The sequence below is a fragment of the Oncorhynchus masou genome, chromosome 5 (genome assembly GCF_036934945.1).
Source record: "Oncorhynchus masou masou isolate Uvic2021 chromosome 5, UVic_Omas_1.1, whole genome shotgun sequence".
Lineage (NCBI taxonomy): Eukaryota > Metazoa > Chordata > Actinopteri > Salmoniformes > Salmonidae > Oncorhynchus > Oncorhynchus masou.
This window is the reverse complement of record NC_088216.1, coordinates 80,976,795-80,994,638: the sequence shown is the minus strand read 5'-3', so window position 1 is coordinate 80,994,638 and position 17,844 is coordinate 80,976,795. Positions and strand designations below refer to the sequence as shown.

The 17,844-nt window shown below is 42.6% G+C and overlaps 1 protein-coding gene across 2 annotated transcripts; it reads right to left on the bottom strand.

Moving 5' to 3' along the window:
• Window positions 1-83: 83 nt before the first annotated feature.
• Window positions 84-10,500, bottom strand: LOC135540365 (uncharacterized). Of its 2 annotated transcripts, none has more exons than XM_064966970.1 (13): window positions 10,146-10,500; window positions 9,219-9,613; window positions 7,713-7,917; window positions 7,206-7,337; window positions 7,050-7,106; window positions 6,815-6,938; window positions 6,643-6,704; window positions 3,344-3,392; window positions 3,140-3,201; window positions 2,738-2,937; window positions 2,563-2,627; window positions 2,393-2,490; window positions 84-2,218 (listed from the first exon to the last, which is right to left on the bottom strand). In XM_064966970.1, the coding sequence occupies exons 1-13, from the start codon at window positions 10,312-10,314 to the stop codon at window positions 2,025-2,027; spliced, it is 1,812 nt and encodes a 603-aa protein (XP_064823042.1). In that variant the 5' UTR covers window positions 10,315-10,500; the 3' UTR covers window positions 84-2,024. The 2 variants fall into 2 exon arrangements, with proteins under 2 accessions (XP_064823042.1, XP_064823043.1); XM_064966971.1 differs by having other exon boundaries at window positions 7,224-7,337.
• Between the last annotated feature and the right edge of the window lie 7,344 nt (window positions 10,501-17,844).

Below are 17,844 nucleotides of genomic sequence, written 5' to 3'. Positions count from 1 at the left end.
AAACAAAGCGATTATATCTTCTCAGTAAACATGAATAAATATGCAAACTACATAACATGATTGTATATCAAAGAGATTACAACTGAAAGTTATCGTCTACTTTATTATCCATTATACTACCTGCACACATTTTTCCCTTTCACCAAATATATGTAAACCACATACCACACGGTGGCTAACTCAAGGCATGCATTTTTATTTAGAACCAGAAGTCAAGGCTTTGTACATTATAAAATACTACTTCCAATCATTCATTCCAAAAATTAATTTTCATAACTTAAAAAAACGATTAAATTAATCCTAAATTCAATATTAAATTCAAAAAGGCAAATAATGATGATAGATACAGTGCATGTATAATAAATGTTAAACATAAAAGCGGAAGGTGGCTGAGGGTACATCAGGTAGGCCTACAGTACAGTAGGCGTTAGCCTGGGTGCGATGCCAGTCTGTCTGCTCTCTTGCAATCTTCTTATGCAATTATCATATTTGGCTTGACAATGATAGCAATGGGCTTGTCAAGAACACAAACTGATCTGGGACCAGGCAGTACATGTTTCAGTCCGTTTGGTACAGTATTCATTTTGGCACTGTTTTTTTAGATTTAGACTAATCTTAGTCAGTATGACGAAATTATAATTAAGTCTCACTCACATTTTTGTTATTTGAATAATGATTTAGTATAGTTTTTCTTGTCAACTAAATGCCCTTTAGTCACATCACATTTGTATTGCCTCATTAACACATAGTAAACATAAATCAGACTTCCATGTGCATAAACATACATAGCCTTGTCCTACAAACATTTTTCTGCATAACATCCTATTGTCTTCCCAGCAGCAGACATATGATAAACATATTTAAGTATTAACGGGCCATGTAAATTCCTAATTCAGCCTACATAGATTACACATTACATAAAAAAACAAAGACACACAAGCGCAGGGTGGGTTGGTGGGAGGAGAAAGGGAGGGGCGAGGTACTATCACGTATTGACACAGTAGTATGGGTTGCACCTCCGTCACATCATTGTTCTCACCATTTCCCAGATGCCACACTGATGTCAGGAAGTAGAAGGGGGGGGGGGGTTAAATGACCATTTCACCCAGTGATGTAGTCAAGCCATTAAACCTCAAATCCCAATCGAGTCCCAAGTCCTCAAGTTCGAGTCCCTACGGTTGAACTGCCGAGACCCACTGCTCCAGTCCTGGTCCAAGTATAATGAGTCATATCTTTTGAAAGGTAATCTCTCAAGCCATTTTCTCTGAGGAAAAGAGGCAGTCTTGGCTACAGAACCTGGCTATGAAATGCAGTGGGGAAAGTGGGAGGGTTGAGCGAGACTACAAATATCAAAGACAGCCTACTTTTCTAAACTCAAGGGAGCTAGACTGTTGTTTTACTATTAAACTCAATGCTGCTATTGTTTTTCATTTCATAAAGCAGCTTGTGTTTCTTAACCAGACAAAGGGTAGCTAACCAGAAGGCTGGTGGTGACTGGTTAGCTACGAGGAAGCAAGAGAGTCACCTGAGCGATGTGTATAATCGAAGACAGAGTGGAGCTGGTCTGTCCACACTCATCGCTTGCTCCCCCCCCAGCTCACCAGGTGATGTGGCAAGTCCTTCCCACTGCTAATATTAATTGTGCTTATCACAGAAAAGCTCTCAATCTCTCCAAAAACTATTGTCCAGTCCACTTATCTGATTTTAGTCAGATAATTTATTCTCGTCCAGTTTTAGTCAACTGGAATGAAATATCATTTTAGTTTACTTCTAGTTCTTTTTCTGGGTCTATTTACTCAGTTATAGTCTTGTCAATTGCCACTGAAAAATAGGTGCTTGCTGAATATTTTAGTCACTATTTTTGTTGACGAAATTAACACTGGTTTGGTGACTACTAGTGAATATGACCCAGGTAAAGTAGGAAGGTAGCCTGGGTACCAGTCTGTGCTATCATCCCACTCCTTGGCATGACAATAACAGGACAAACAGACTGGTACGCAGGCTAGAAGGAAGGTGTCCAGGCATTAATAGTCTTGCTCCTGTTTGATGTTGATGTGTTGTTGGATGTGTTGCTGTCTCTGGGTATGGGGGACCTGGGGTGACTGTCTGGGGGGTCTGCCTCCTCCTCCGCGTCGGTCTGGGGCGTACTTCAGTACGTTGGCCATCAGGTGCATCACAGCAGACTCTGTGGCGTACGGGTGGGTGATCATGATGCTGTCTGAAAGATTCAGAGAGGAGAGAACAAGATCAGTGGACATTCAATCACATTAAAACGAGGCATCGACAAGGAATATATGTAATACTTCTGCAGTAAAATGATCGTCACCATCATCATCTGACAGACTTTCAGATCGAAACATTGAAATGAACTATTGAGTCGGGTAACTATTACCAATAATGATTTTACTGAGGGAGTGTGTGAGGAAACTCTTCTTGGTTCCTTTCCTTCCTTTCATGTTGAAGGTACTCATCAGTTCATTGGTCATCAGCCTAAAAAGAGAACAGAGTCCGTATTTCAGCATTCCAAAAGTGTGTGTGTGTGTGTGTGTGTCCAGGACCCACCTCTCCATCACCCTGGTGACATTTTCCCTCAAGGTGTTCCCACCGATCCTGCTCAGGAACTGTTTCTGAGAAACATACAAACAAAGACAACTAGTTATTTTGTGTACGTTGGGGTTCCAACAACACTGTCATTGTAATGCTAGCTTATCACTCAATGATCTGCAGATCCACGTACCATCTGGGCAGCTACTTCAGGAGGCTCTAGAACTTTCTCCAGGTTGGCCATGTCCTCGTAGGTTCTGCACACGTCAAAATGGAAATCTGTTCCAGAACCCCTAGAACCACCCCAGTGTTCTAGAACTCCCACCCTTCCTCCTAGATCCCACACGGACTGTCTGATGTCCACCAGCAGACCCAGGACCTGCTCCTGGAACTCTGGAGATGGAAGAGTCACAATGTGGTACAACGTAATCTTTATTGGTTCCCAGATTCAAATTAAACCTACACCTGGATTGAAATGCATGCTAATGGAGATGGCTTTTAAATCCTGGAATTAGGCGTAATCTGGGTCCGTGAACCAGGCCATTATGCATTTCTGTGTGACTGACCAGATTGATTAAATAAAGAGTATACTCACGGTCATTTGGAAGAGGAAAACTTTGGGTTGAATTCAGCAGGTTTCCCATCATATCCTGTCCACTATAAACACACAAAACATTTTTTTCAAAAAAGGGAGGATACTTAATTCCACAGCACTTACATCAGAGTGTGTTCTTACTTCCTATCCATCTGCCTTGGCATTAGTAATGCAAAGGTTACATTGTTCAGCTGCAGCACATACCTTAGGAATGTTCCCTCTCTGGATTGAGAGGTTGGAAAAACAGAATCCCCTAAAAACAGAGAGAGTGGAAATACCAAGGAAGTAATTCACATATAGTAGGTTTATGTATTCTCTTACAACTATATACAATTGAGTAAAACTTGTAACGTATTAATATATATTGTTAAGCATATTACGGCCATTGAGATCTCAGCTATTAACAATAATATCAAAGGGGTTAGAAAACAACAAAAGGTGTCACTGTACGCTGATGAACCTCCATTTGCCCTTTCAAGCCAATGTTTAGATGTCTAGGGTTTCTTTTGGAATACTCAGATTTTTAAATGTGCAGTTTTAACCTGCCTCATGTTTTTGTAAAATCTTCTAGAAAATGTAAATTAAAAAATATCCTGCTTATAAGAAAGGGTTACTGTGAAATGTATTATATAGATTCTTGCAAGATGAATGTTCTCATTAAAAAAGGATTTAATGTATACTTTTAATTCTCCTAAGTGTTTTGGTTATCATTAGAATTGTTGTTTTAATAAGGACTGGTGGCGTTATGCCACACAGCTAACAAAAATATGTGGAAATGTCTGCTCTACCCAAAATTACAACCAACTAATTGCAGAATTAACACAAAAATGTAAGAGGAAAGTGGAAGGGGGAAAAAAGTAGGGAACTTGTCTGCCTGTCCTTGCATTAAAGACAATAATTGGTTAAAGAAAATCGAGATAAATTAAAAAGTATACCAGTTTCATTTATTAAGGACCAACAATTTTACAGCTGTGCCATATAGATTGCAAAAGAGTTGGGAAGAGATTTGACAAAATCAATTTATGAACTGATACACAAAATGACACCAGATTCAAAACTTAGAATTTTTATATTTAAATTATGCAAAATTCTTGCAACCAATAGAATGTTATATATATTGGGGATACAACCTTCCCAGCTCTGCAGATTTAGCTGCGAAGAGACATAATCATTAGATAATTTGTTTTGGTACTATGTAGCTTGTTGATGGTTGCAGGTCCAGCAATGGCTGAATAATTACAACATTTACCTGGAGCTAACTATGCAGATCGCACTACTGGGTGATCTGAAAGGTCATAGTCAATTGGTCAATAATATAGTAATACTTTTAGCAAAAAAAAAGTATTTTTAATTTACAATCTGTACAAAATTGAGAATAGAAAGGTTCAAAACTTGTGAAACATCACAACACAGTTGAAAAATATATGGCAAATAAAAATCCAATATGGATGGTGTTAAGAGATAGATGGGAGGGGTTGAATGGAGATGAAGGTTGGAATAATAACAAGATAACTAATGTCAAACATACTGGGTCTTTAAAACGCATAGAGATTCTGAACTTTAGTGAAATAAATAGATGAGAGATTGAGGTTAGAGGAAGGACAGGAGAAAAAACAAACATAACTATTGTAAAATAAACCTGTGCCCATAAAATGTATATAGTGTGTATAAGCTGGTAGTAGAAGACTAAGCGTTAGGGGACGGGTGGTAGAGTTAGAAAGTAATAAAGGAAAATATATATCTTTTTAAAGGTACCAGTCACAAGTTTGGACACACCCACTCAAGGGTTTTTCTTTATTTTTACTCTTTTCTACATTGTAAAATAATAGTGAAGACATCAAAGCTATGACATCACACATATGGTATCATGTAGTAACCAAAAAAAAGTGTTGAACAAATCCAAATATATATACTATATTTTAGATTCTTCAAAGTAGCCACCCTTTGCCTTGATGACAGCTTTGCACACTCTTGGCATTCTCTCCACCAGCTTAATGAGGAACGCTTTTCCAACAGCCTTGAAGAGGTTCCCACATATACGGAGCACTTGTTGGCTGCTTTGCCTTCACCCTGCGGTCCAACTCATCCCACACCATCTCAATTGGGTTCAGGTCGGGTGATTGTGGAGGCCAGGTCATCTGATGCAGCACTTCCATCACTCTCCTTCTTGGTCAAATAGCCCTAACACAGCCTGGAAGTGTATTTTGGGTCATTGTAAAACAAATGACAGTCCCACTAAGCGCAAACCAGATGGGATGACGTATCGCTGCAGAATGCTGTGGTAGACATGCTAATTAAGTATGCCTTGAATTCTAAATAAATCACAGACAGTGTCACCAGCAAAGCAGCCCCACGCCATCATACCTCCTCCTCCAGGCTTCATGGTGGGAACCACACATAAGGAGATCATCTGTTCACCTACTCTGCGTCTTACAAAGACACGGCGGTTGGAACCAAAAAAAATCAAATTTGGACTCTTCAGACCAAAGGACATATTTCCAAAGGTCTAATGTCCATTGCTCGTGTTTCTTTGCCCACGAGAGTCTCTTCTTATTGGTGTCCTTTAGTCGTGGTTTCTTTGCAGTACTTCAACCATGAAGGCCTGATTCTCCTCTGAACAGTTGATGTTGAGATGTGTCTGTTACTTGGACTCTGCAAAGCATTTATTTGGGCTGCAATCTGAGGTGCAGTTAACTCTAATGAACTTATCCTCTGCCGCAGAGGTAACTCTGGGTCTTCCTTTCCTGTGGCGGTCCTCATGAGACCCAGTTTCATCATAGCGCTTGATGGGTTTTGCGACTGCACTTATTAAAGAAATGTTCAAAGCTCTTAAAATTTTCCGGATTGACTGACCTTCATGTCTTCCAGTAATGATGGACTGTTGTTCCTCTTTGCTTATTTGAGCTGTTCTTATCATAATATGGACTTGGTATTTTACCAAATAGGGCTATCTTCTGTATACCACCCCTACCTTGTCACAACACAATGGATTGTCTCAAACGAATTAGAAAGGAAAGAAATTCCACAAATGTACATTTAACAAGGCACACCTGTTAATTGAAATGCATTCCAGGTAACGACCTCATGAAGCTGGTTGAGAGAATGCCAAGAGTGTGCAAAGCTGTCATCAACACCACGGATGGCTACTTTGATGAATCTCAAATATATTTTGATTTGTTTAACACTTTTTTGGTTACTACACAATGTGTTATTTCATAGTTTTGATGTCTTCACAATAATTCTACAATGTAGGAAATAGTCAAAATAAAGAAAAACCCTTGAATGAGTAGGTGTCCAAACTTTTGACTGGTACTGTACACATATGTATTTATGTGCAAATAAATATATTGGGACTTGGAAGTGATGTAGCTTCCATCAATGTAATTGTCTGCAATCTATTCGCAATTTTAAAGCTGATCTACCCCCTAAAAAACATATAATAAAATAACCCTCCTTTGGGCAATATTCGCACAGGACCATTAGACAGCCTTTGTTTCTCTTACATGCGTCAGAAGAGTGTGGTCCCTCTATGAGGTAGCTCTCCTTGTTGAGTGCGTCGTCAAGGCTGTAATAACAACAAAAGAGATTGATCAGAACACATGCAATGCCTCAAACTGACATAGAACACTTGTGTGACAAACCACTGGGAACACCGGTAGATGTAGTGAAACTTGCCCTCTGAGCTCAGACGGATCCAGCTGAGGTTCTGCTTCTAGAGCTCCAGAACTCTCCTCCAGGGTTCCAGATTTCGTCATCACTCTCCTCTTCAGAGGAGGAGAGTTTGAGGATCCTGACACACCTTTGGATAAACAGGCAATGAGTACCGCTACAGAATTGTGTTCCATACATATGGCTAGTTTAGTGAAAGTACAACACGGTGGCCCAATACATTCTCTAAGGATTCTGTCACCTGTGTGTATCCTTCCATCTCCACTGGGTCCTCCTTGAGGTATCTGATCAGTGCCTTCTGTAAAAGTTGATGGAAATCAAATGTTCGTCAAACACACTGTCCTACAGAAGTAATCCTAATTTATCAATGTCCATGTTAAGGCTATCTCACACTGACCGGTAACTTGCCCCTCACCCGTCCTCCTCTTCCTCCTCCTCCTCTTCTTCTTCTGTGTGTTGGGCTCACTGTCTCCGTTGTCAGTGAGCTCATCACTGGACCTACTGTAGCCTTCACACTCTTCCAGAGATTCTGAAACCATACAGGGTAGCTCAATCTCAGATTCAGGCTACAGCAAAGTTAAGGCAGTTCTATACAATTAAAAACATTACATTACACAACAGATTTCTCAACACATTAACAGTGTAGCTGCAGCTTCCCTGAGAGCATTCTGAGAATTGGTAATTTGGCACAAATAGAGTTAAAGAGGGATATGGGATCATGAAACAGTTATTCTTTCAGTCACTGGGGTGACACACTACAAGGAGCTTATTTATATTTCACATGTATTACTGCACTTGATTTTCTGAGAACTTTAGGGGAAGTTATTTAAGAAGGTATTTAAACATCAAACATAACCACTAAAAACTCAACATCGTGTACGTGGTAGGTAAGACGCTTCAGTACCTGAGAATAGTTTGACCTTAACAAGGTCATATGTCGTCCAATTGGCTCCTGGCTTGTGTCTCTCTTTCAGAGCCTTCCTCCCATTGGCTGGAGGCCACAGGACCTTCCTTCCCACCACCCAGGTACTGGGAACCACACCCTCCACCTCCTCCTGGCCTTCCCTCCACACCGCACAGCACCAGAAGTCATCCGTGTTTTCATAGTCCTGGAACCCACATAGGAAGAAAGGATGAACATGCACTCTTTCATGTTTATTATAGTTGTTACCAATGGTTTTTCATTTTCAGGTAGAACATCACATAATTCAGGCAGTTGAGGGGGTACGAGACCAGAGTAGTTGTTTGTTGACAACATCCTGTCCCCAGGATAGATTCTATGTTCTATTGTTCTACAAAGTTCTAGAGTTCTACATACTTTGCTCGACTAAATTAATATTTTAAGTCATCTGACTTAGCTGATTTTCAGCAGTTATGAAGCTCTCCCGCTTTGGAGGGTTGCTTCTTTCCGTTGAATCACCAGCTTCGCTCATTCACCCAACTTTTCACCTTCTAACATCTTCTTGACATCTAATGTTTTGAGGGACGACAATCATCCAAACCTCCACCACTAAATAAAAACGAAAAATCTGATGGTTTGTTTCAAGAATTCTGACATTTATTTACCAAAATACACAACACAACAATGTCCAAAACATCCCATTTACACCCAACTGCCCAATAACTATTATCACCAAAATCACACGTTGGTTTCATGCTTTAAAAATACAATAAGTAGTTTGGATGTTTATGTCCATTGACTTCCAAAATGTATTACAGAAAATTCTGTTTCAGTACTTGTAGGCGTAACAATGTAAAAATACCTTTTGACAATTGCTTTACATAGACAATGCCATTTAGGTAAAATGCTTGATGAGACACATTATTATAAATAGCTAGTCTAAACATTTTCAAATCATTTCCTACACTGAAATGGATTTGAAATGGAGCTATAACCCCTATCCTGTACATTTCCACTTAAACATCTACCGCATCTCCCTCATCTCCCTCATAGGCCTGGTAGGAACATCCTGTCCCTAGAATGTGTTACAAGGTGTCTTTTCACCTTGTTGGACTGACTGAAGCTCTTCCCACAGACGGGACAACTGAACGGTTTCTCACCTGTGTGGACTCTCAGGTGTACCGTCAGGTGTGCGGTCTGATTGAACCGTTTTCTACAGATATGGCACTGATAGGGCTTCTCCCCTGTGTGAATCCTCTGGTGACCTTTCAACCTTCCCGATGAGCTAAAGGACTTACCACACAAGCCACAAAGAAATTGCTTCTCTTTCATGTGCATCTGCATGTGTGCGTTTAAATGGCCCATATGTCTACAGGGTTTCCCACACACCTTGCAACACAATGCTGTGTTGTGGTGATTTTGAAGGGACTGTTCCATGTGTAGTGGTATCTGTAGCGCCTCAAACCCTGACAGTAGTCCTTCACCACCTTCCACCCCCATCATACTTACACTGTTCTCACTATGTGCTGCCGAAAGGTCAAGGTTCACTGACGAAGAGAATGTATTGGGGTCACTTGACGGATCAAATGGACAAACACCCAGTCCTTCAGTCTCTGTTTTGATTGGTTTGGATGTTGATGAGCTGGACAGAGAGCCTCCCTCTCTACTCTCCCCAGTGAGAGTTTGGAACTGACTGAGTGAGGTGTGTTGAGGTGGGTTCTGATCATAGTCATCATTTCCATTGGAAGGAGTGAATATAGACTGAGAGTCCGGTCCTCTAAACTGATTTTCCTCCTTCCTGGTCCTTCCCTCCTGTTTCTCCATAGTCTGCCTTGGCTCTGGTTCCTGCTTTTGCCCAATGCCTCCCTCCTCCTCAGATTCTACAGGAGCAAAGGGCTCTCGGTCTGAAAGTCAAGGAGGGAAAATGTAGTGTCGTTAGCAAAGCACCTTTACTTGAGCTATCACGACCTGCTACCACACAATTTGAGTAGCTAGCTATTGAGGAACAGAATACACAGAATGTACTAACAACTATGTTCTTTTCAAGGAACATTTTTCGTAACTGGTTAGGAGAGCATTTTCCCTAAACCTTTTCCTAACCTTAACCTCAGTCTCATAACCTGCTACGAAAAAGTCACTTCCTTATCGACGTGGCGTGAAAAGAGTGTTTCTCGATTTTCTAGCCATGAATGCTAACGTTAGCTAGCCGTCTCTCTGACTGCACTGCAGAAAACAAAGATACAGTAGCTACATTAGCTAACACGCCAAGCTAGCCACTGGCATATGACACAGTCATAGTTGGTTAGCTAAAACAAAGCACATTCATAACGGCATATTTCAGAACAAATACATAACTAGCTACATAATGTGTGCTAATTATCCTCATTAGCACAGTTTGCTATTCAAATAACGTAGTTAGCTAGCTACATTACCAACCTGGCCATGGAATCCCAAACTTGCGTCTCAATTCATCATTCTCTCTCTTTCCCTGGATTATTTCTTCTTGGTATTCTAATATTGTCTCTTCCACTTGCTTATATATCTCTTGGGCAGCTAACATCAAACGTTCGGTCAAAAATACATTTAAAAACTGTAATTTGGTCATTTTGAGGGTCGATGGCAGCCGGGGCACATCCACCCTAAATAAACACAATAAACCAAACGGTTTTTGAGAATGTGACGCTTTCTGGTGACGCAATCAGAAAATGACTCGCGGTTACAATATGTACATCTGCCGCGTTCAACAACGCCTGGGAACTCGACATTCTGGGGAGGGGAAATCGTTGTGGATGGTCAAACAACTCGGGAATCCAAGTCAGAAACTCGGGTATCTTTCTAGAGCTCCGCCTTCCCGACTTGAAAGAACTGTTTTTTTTTCTTTCTCCTGAGTTCCCAGTTGTCTTGAAAGTGTAACCGGTGGGAAATGGCTCGCTAGTTAGCGGGGTGCGTGCTAAAACAGTTTCGATTGGTGATGTCACTCGCTCTGAGACCTTGAAGTAGTTGTTCCCTTTGCTATGCAAGGGCCGTGGCTTTTGTGGAACTATGGGTAACGATACTTCGTGGGAGGCAGTTGTTGATGTGTGCTGAGGAGCCCTGGAAGGGGCGAGGAGAGGAACGGAAGCAATACTGTTACATTGGTGCCGTGACCCGTATCACTGGTTGCTGCGGAAAAGGAGGAGGTCAAAAGGGGGGTGACTGTAACCGGTGTGAAATGGCTAGCTAGTTAGCGGGGTGCACGCTAATAGAGTTTCAATTGGTGACGTCACTCGCTCTGAGACCTTTAAGTAGTTTTCCCCTTGCTCTGCAAGGGCCGTGGCTTTTGTGGAACGATGGGTAACGATGCTTCGTGGGAGGCATTTTCTGATGTGTGCAGAGGGTCCCTGGTTCGAGCCCTGGAAGGGGCAAGGAGAGGGACGGAAGAAATACTGTTACAAAAGCACCATAACTAGAGAAACTAGGGCAGCTAAAATCAAATAATTGTATCATCTGAGACAAATCAATCAACATATCGATTAAAATAGTTGATTATTGACACATCTGTTCCAGCATGTACACTGAACAAAAATATAAACAATTTTAGTCAGTTCATATAAGTGTAACAGTATAAATTTAGACCGTCCCCTCGCCCATACCCGGGCGCGAACCAGGGACCCTCTGCACACATCAACAACTGACACCCACGAAGCATCGTTACCCAGCGCTCCACAAAAGCCGCGGCCCTTGCAGAGTAAGGGGAACTACTACTTCAAGGTCTCAGAGCAAGTGACGTCACCAATTGAAACGCTATTTAGCGCCCACCGCTAACTAAGCTAGCTCGTTACACTCACCCCCCCTTTTGACCTTCCTCCTTTTCCGCAGCAACCAGTGACCTAGGTCAACAGCATCAATGTAACAGTATAACCTTAGACTGTCCCCTCGCCCATACCCGGGCGCAAACCAGGGACCCTCTGCACACATCAACAACTGACACCCACGAAGCATCGTCACCCAGCGCTCCACAAAAGCCGCGGCCCTTGCAGAGCAAAGGGAACTACTACTTCAAGGTCTCAGAGCAAGTGACGTCACCGATTGAACCGCGATTTAGCGTGCACCGCTAACTAAGCTAGCCGTTTCACATCCGTTACATAAGTAAATCAGTCAATTTAAATCAATTCATTAAGCCAAAATCTATGGATTTCACAAGAATTGGCAGGTGCGCAGCCATGGGTATACCTGGGAGGGCATAGGCCCACTCACTGGGGATCCAGGCCCAGCCAGTCAGAATTAGTTTTTCCCACAAAAGAGTTTTATTACAGACAGAAATACTCCTCAGTTTAGTCCGGGTGTCTGGTCTCAGACGATCTCGCAGGTGAAGAAGCCGGATGTGGAGGTCCTGGGCTGGCGGGGTTACAGTGGTATGTAGTTGTGAGGTCGGTTGGGCGTACTGGCTTTACTGCTAACCTACAAATCATTACATGGGCTTGCTCCTACCTATATTTCCGATTTGGTCCTGCCGTACATACCTACATGTACGCTATTGTCACAAGACGCAGGCCTCCATACTGTCCCTAGAATTTCTAAGCAAACAGCTGGAGGTAGGTCTTTCTCCTATAGAGCTCCATTTTTATGGAATGGTCTGCTTATCCATGTGAGAGACGCAGACTTGGTTTCGGCCTTTAAGTCTTTATTGAAGACTCATTTCTTCAGTAGGTCCTATGATTGAGTGTAGTCTGGCCCAGGGGTGTGAAGGTGAACGGAAAGGCACTGGAGCGACGAACCGCCCTTGCTGTCTCTGCCTGGTCGGTTCCCCTCTCTCCACTGGGATTCTCTGCCTCTAACCCTATTACAGGGGCTGGGTTACTGACTTACTGGTACTCTTCCATGCCATCCCTAGGAGGGGTGCGTCACTTGAGTGGGTTGAGTCACTGTTGTGATCTTCCTGTCCGGGTTGGCGCCCTCCTCGGGTTTGTGCCGTGGGGGAGATCTTTGTGGGCTTTACTTGGCCTTGTCTCAGGATAGTAGGTTGGTGGTTGAAGATATCCCTCTTGTGGTGTGGGGGCTGTACTTTGGCAAAGTGGGTGGGGTTATATCCTGCCTGGTTGGCCCTGTCCAGGGGTATCATCTGACGGGGCCACAGTGTCTCCCGACCCCTCCTGTCTCAGCCTCCAGTATTTATGCTGCAATAGTTTATGTGTCGGGGGGCTAGGGTCAGTCTGTTATATCTGGACTATTTCTCCTGTCTTATCCGGTGTCCTGTGTGAATTTAAGTATGCTCCCTCTAATTCTCTTTTTTTTCTCTTTCTCTCTTTCTCTCGGAGGACCTGAGCCCTAGGGCCATGCCTCAGGACTACCTGGCCTGATGACTCCTTGCTGTCCCCAGTCCACCTGCTCATGCTGTGGCTCCAGTTTCAACTGTTGTGCTTGCGGCTATGGAACCCTGACCTGTTCACTGGACGTGCAACCTTGTCCCAGACCTGCTTTTTGGAATCTCTCTCTACTGCACCTGCTGTCTCTAACTCTGAATGATCGGCTATGAAAAGCCAACTGACATTTACTCCTGAGGTGCTGACCTGTTGCACCCTCTACAACCACTGTGATTATTATTATCTGACCCCGCTGGTCATCTATGAACGTTTGAACATCTTGGCCATGTTCTGTTATAATCTCCACCCGGCACAGCCAGAAGAGGACTGGCCACCCCTCAGAGCCTGGTTCCTCTCTAGGTTCCTGCCTTTCTAGGGAGTTTTTCCTAGCCACTTCTACACCTGCATTGCTTGTTGTTTGGGGTTTTAGAGGCTGTGTTTCTGTACAGCACTTTGTGACATTTGCTGATTTAAAAAGAGCTTTATAAATACATTTGATTGATTGATTGATACGGCCAAATTCTCTAAAACCACTTTGGAGGCGGCTTATGGGAGAAATTAACATTCAATTCTCTGCCAACAGCTCTGGTGGGCATTCCTGCAGTCAGCATGCCAATTGCACATTTCCTCAAAACTTGAGACATCTGTGGCATTGTGTTGTGTTAGAAAACTGCCCATTTGTGCAACTTGTCCCCAGCACAAGTTGCACTTGTGTAAAGATCATGCTGTTTAATCAGCTTCTTGATATTCCACATCTGTTAAGCGGATGGAATATCTTGGCAAAGGAAAAATGCCCACAAACAGATGTAACAAATTTGTGCACACAAATTGAGAGAAATAAGCTTTTTGTGCGTATGGAACATTTCGGGGATCTTTTATTTCAGCTTATGAAACATGTGACCAACACTTTACATGTTGTATTTATATTTTTGTTCAGTATATGTGGTAGGCCTACCATAGAGTGTGGAAATCAGGCCTACCGTAGTGATGTGTGGTAGTCATACCATAGAGATGTGTGGAAGTCATACCGTAGTGATGTGTGGTAGGCCTACCATAGAGTGTGGAAGTCAGGCCTACCGTAGTGATGTGTGGTAGTCATACCATAGAGATGTGTGGAAGTCATACCCTAGTAATGTGTGGTAGGCCTACCATAGAGATGTGTGGTAGTCATACCATAGAGATGTGTGAAAGTCATACTGTAGTGATGTGTGGTAGGCCTACCATAGAGATGTGTGGAAGTCATACCGTAGAGATGTGTGGTAGGCCTACCATAGAGATGTGTGGAAGTCATACCGTAGTGATGTGTGGTAGACCTACCATAGAGCTGTGTGGTAATCAAACTATAGAGATGTGTGGAAGGCCTACCACAGAGATCTGTGTTAGTCATACCATAGAGATGTGCGGAAGGCCTACTCAAACTCTGAATCCCAAATAAACCCCTGGCACTAGATGTAGATCGGAGGGGATTGGATATGTGAGGGTAACCTATTCATAGATAATAACTAACTTTAGCGACTATTGAAGGTACTATGTTCTTCTGGCCGGGGAAGTTTTGTGAAGAGCTGCAAGAACGTCCTCTGAATGTTAAAACACATGGCTTAGTTGTGGAAACATAAGGAACGTATCTTTCATATCAGCAAGACATTTTCCAAAAATCTGAAGGTTAAATTACTACACACCTTTATAGGGTTCCCACACTGTCATAGGTCCATTTTACAGTGCTTGTTTATAGACAGAAGACCGAGGCGTAGGCCTACCTGTGCTAATTATCTATTTACGTCTCAGAACACCTGTGTGGAAACGGAAGACGGACGACAAACATGTTGTCACTGAAAAAAGTAGGTTGCGACTCTATTAAAACCAGTTAAAACAGTGTACAGTAAGTGTATATTTTGAATTTGTGAAATGATTTTTGATGTGATATGAATGTAGAGGGCTTAATATTTCTAGAACCGTACTGCAATTGGGAATTGATTCATGTTTAGATGGAGTATTTGGCTGTTTTGGCACCAGAGCCAATTTGCCTCTAAACTGAACATGTAAGGTCCTTGGACTATAAGGAGTAACATTATGTTGGCTCATTTAGTCAATTAATGGGCTAAGGTGCAGGTAGCTCCATCTTGATTTGATTGGGGATTCAGCTTCTCTGTGGTGGTTACTGTGGCTTCTCTGTGGTGGCTACTGTGGCTTCTCTGTGGTGGTTACTGTGGCTTCTCTGTGGTGGCTACTGTGGCTTCTCTGTGGTGGTTACTGTGGCTTCTCTGTGGTGGTTACTGTGGCTTCTCTGTGGTGGCTTACTGTGGCTTCTCTGTGGTGGTTACTGTGGTTACTGTGGCTTCTCTGTGGTGGTTACTGTGGCTTCTCTGTGGTGGTTACTGTGGCTTCTCTGTGGTGGTTACTGTGGCTTCTCTGTGGTGGTTACTGTGGCTTCTCTGTGGTGGTTACTGTGGCTTCTCTGTGGTGGTTACTGTGGTTACTGTGGCTTCTCTGTGGTGGTTACTGTGGCTGTGGCTTTTCTGTGGTGACTACTGTGGCTTCTCTGTGGTGGCTACTACTGTGGCTTCTCTGTGGTGGTTACTGTGGCTTCTCTGTGGTGACTACTGTGGCTTCTCTGTGGTGGTTACTGTGGTTACTCTGTGGTGGTTACTGTGGCTTCTCTGTGGTGGTTACTGTGGCTTCTCTGTGGTGGCTACTGGTGGCTTCTCTGTGGTGGCTTCTCTCTGTGGTGGTTACTGTGGTTGGCTACTGTGGCTTCTCTGTGGTGGTTACTGTGGCTTCTCTGTGGTGGTTACTGTGGCTTCTCTGTGGTGGTTACTGTGGTTACTGTGGCTTCTCTGTGGTGGTTACTGCGGCTTCTCTGTGGTGGTTACTGTGGCTTCTCTGTGGTGGTTACTGTGGTTACTGTGGCTTCTCTGTGGTGGTTACTGTGGCTTCTCTGTGGTGGTTACTGTGGCTTCTCTGTGGTGGCTACAGCTTAACTCTAGGTTCAGGATAGTTAATTTGTGTTCCAACAAACAAGGCTTTAATTTGAACCGCTGTCAGATAATAATGCACACTTGCACAATTCAATCTAGAGAGCTGAGCTGTGCTTTTAGGTGTATGGAGGAGGAAACACAAAACAATTTCGACAAGGTAATCAATTACTAGTTTATTAAAAAATAACATTTAGTACACAATGATACAACACTGTAATGTGTGTGGGAGCAGCAGTGTCCCAGAACAGACTGTGGGGAAGAGACTGGAGGAATGTCGATGGAGTTAGACGGCCTACTGTAGCAGCCTCAGTCCTGAGAGGTGATAAAGGCCCTGTCTTGTGACAACCCCATAGCCCCTATTGCCCAAGACACTTGGCCTAAGTGATGGGGGCTACAAGGTGTTGAAAGCGCTCCACAGGGATGTTGGCCCATGTTGACTCTAATGCTTGTTTGATATACTCAGTGCAGACAGTGTCTTCAGAAAGTGGTCACACCCCTTGACTTTTTCTTCATTTTGTTGTTACAGCCTGAATTTAAAATGGATTCAATTGAGATGTTGTGTCACTGGCCTACACACAATACCCAACATCGTCAAAGTGGAATTATGTATTTTGAATCTTAAATGTCTTGAGTCAGTAAGTATTCAAACCCTTTGTTATGGCAAATGAGTTCAGGAGAAAACATTTGCTTAACAAGTCATATAATAAGTTGCATGGATTCACCCTGCGTGCAATAATAGTGTTTAACATGATTATTTAATGACTGCCTTATCTCTGTACCCCCACACACTGTAAGGTCCCTTGGTCGAGCAGTGAATTTCCAATGCCTTGCAAAGAACGGCACCTATTGGTAGATGGGTAAAAAATGTCAAAGCTGACGTTGAATATCCCTTTGAGCATGGTAAAGGTATTAATTACACTTTGGTGGTGTATCAATACCAGTCACTACAAAGATACAGGCGTCCTTTCTAACTCAGTTGCCAGAGAGGAAGGAAACCGCTCAGGGATTTCACCATGAGGCCAGTGGTGACTTTAAAACTGTCACAGAGTTTAATGACTGTGATAGGAGAAAACTGAGGATGGATCAACAACATTGTAGTTCCTCCGCAATACTAACCTAAATGACAGATTGAAAAGAAGGAAGCCTGTACAGAATAAAAAATATTCCAAAACATGCATCTTGTTTGCTATAAGACACTAAAGTAAAACTTTAAAGAATGTGGCTAAGAAATTCACTTTATGTCCTGAAGCGTTACATTTGTGGCAGGTCTAACACAACATCACTGAGTACCACTCTTCAGATTTGTAAGCATGGTGGTGGTTGCATCTTGTTATGGGTATGCTTGTCTTCAGCAAGTAGTAGGGAGTTTAGGACAAAAATAAATGGAATGAAGCTAAGCACAGGCAAAATCCTTGAGGACAACCTGGTTCAGTCTGCTTTCCACCAGGCACTGGGAGACAAATTCACGTTTCAGCAGGACAATAACTTAAAACACAAGGCCAAATCCACACTGGAGTTGCTTACTAAGACCGTAAATCTTCCTGAGTGGCCTAGTTACAGTTGACTTAAATCTGCTTGAAAATCTATGGCAAGACTTGAAAACAACCAACTTGACAGAGCTTGAAGAATTTCAAAAGAAATGTGCAAATATTGTGTATTTAGCCAAGTTATTGGCATTGTGGATTTGTTCCTTGTGATATTATTTTTCTATTATTTCTTTTTTTTCTCTTTGCAATTTTGGGACGGGACTGACCATAAGTAAGCATTTCACTGTTAGTCGACACCTGTTTTTATGAAACATGACAACATGAACTACAT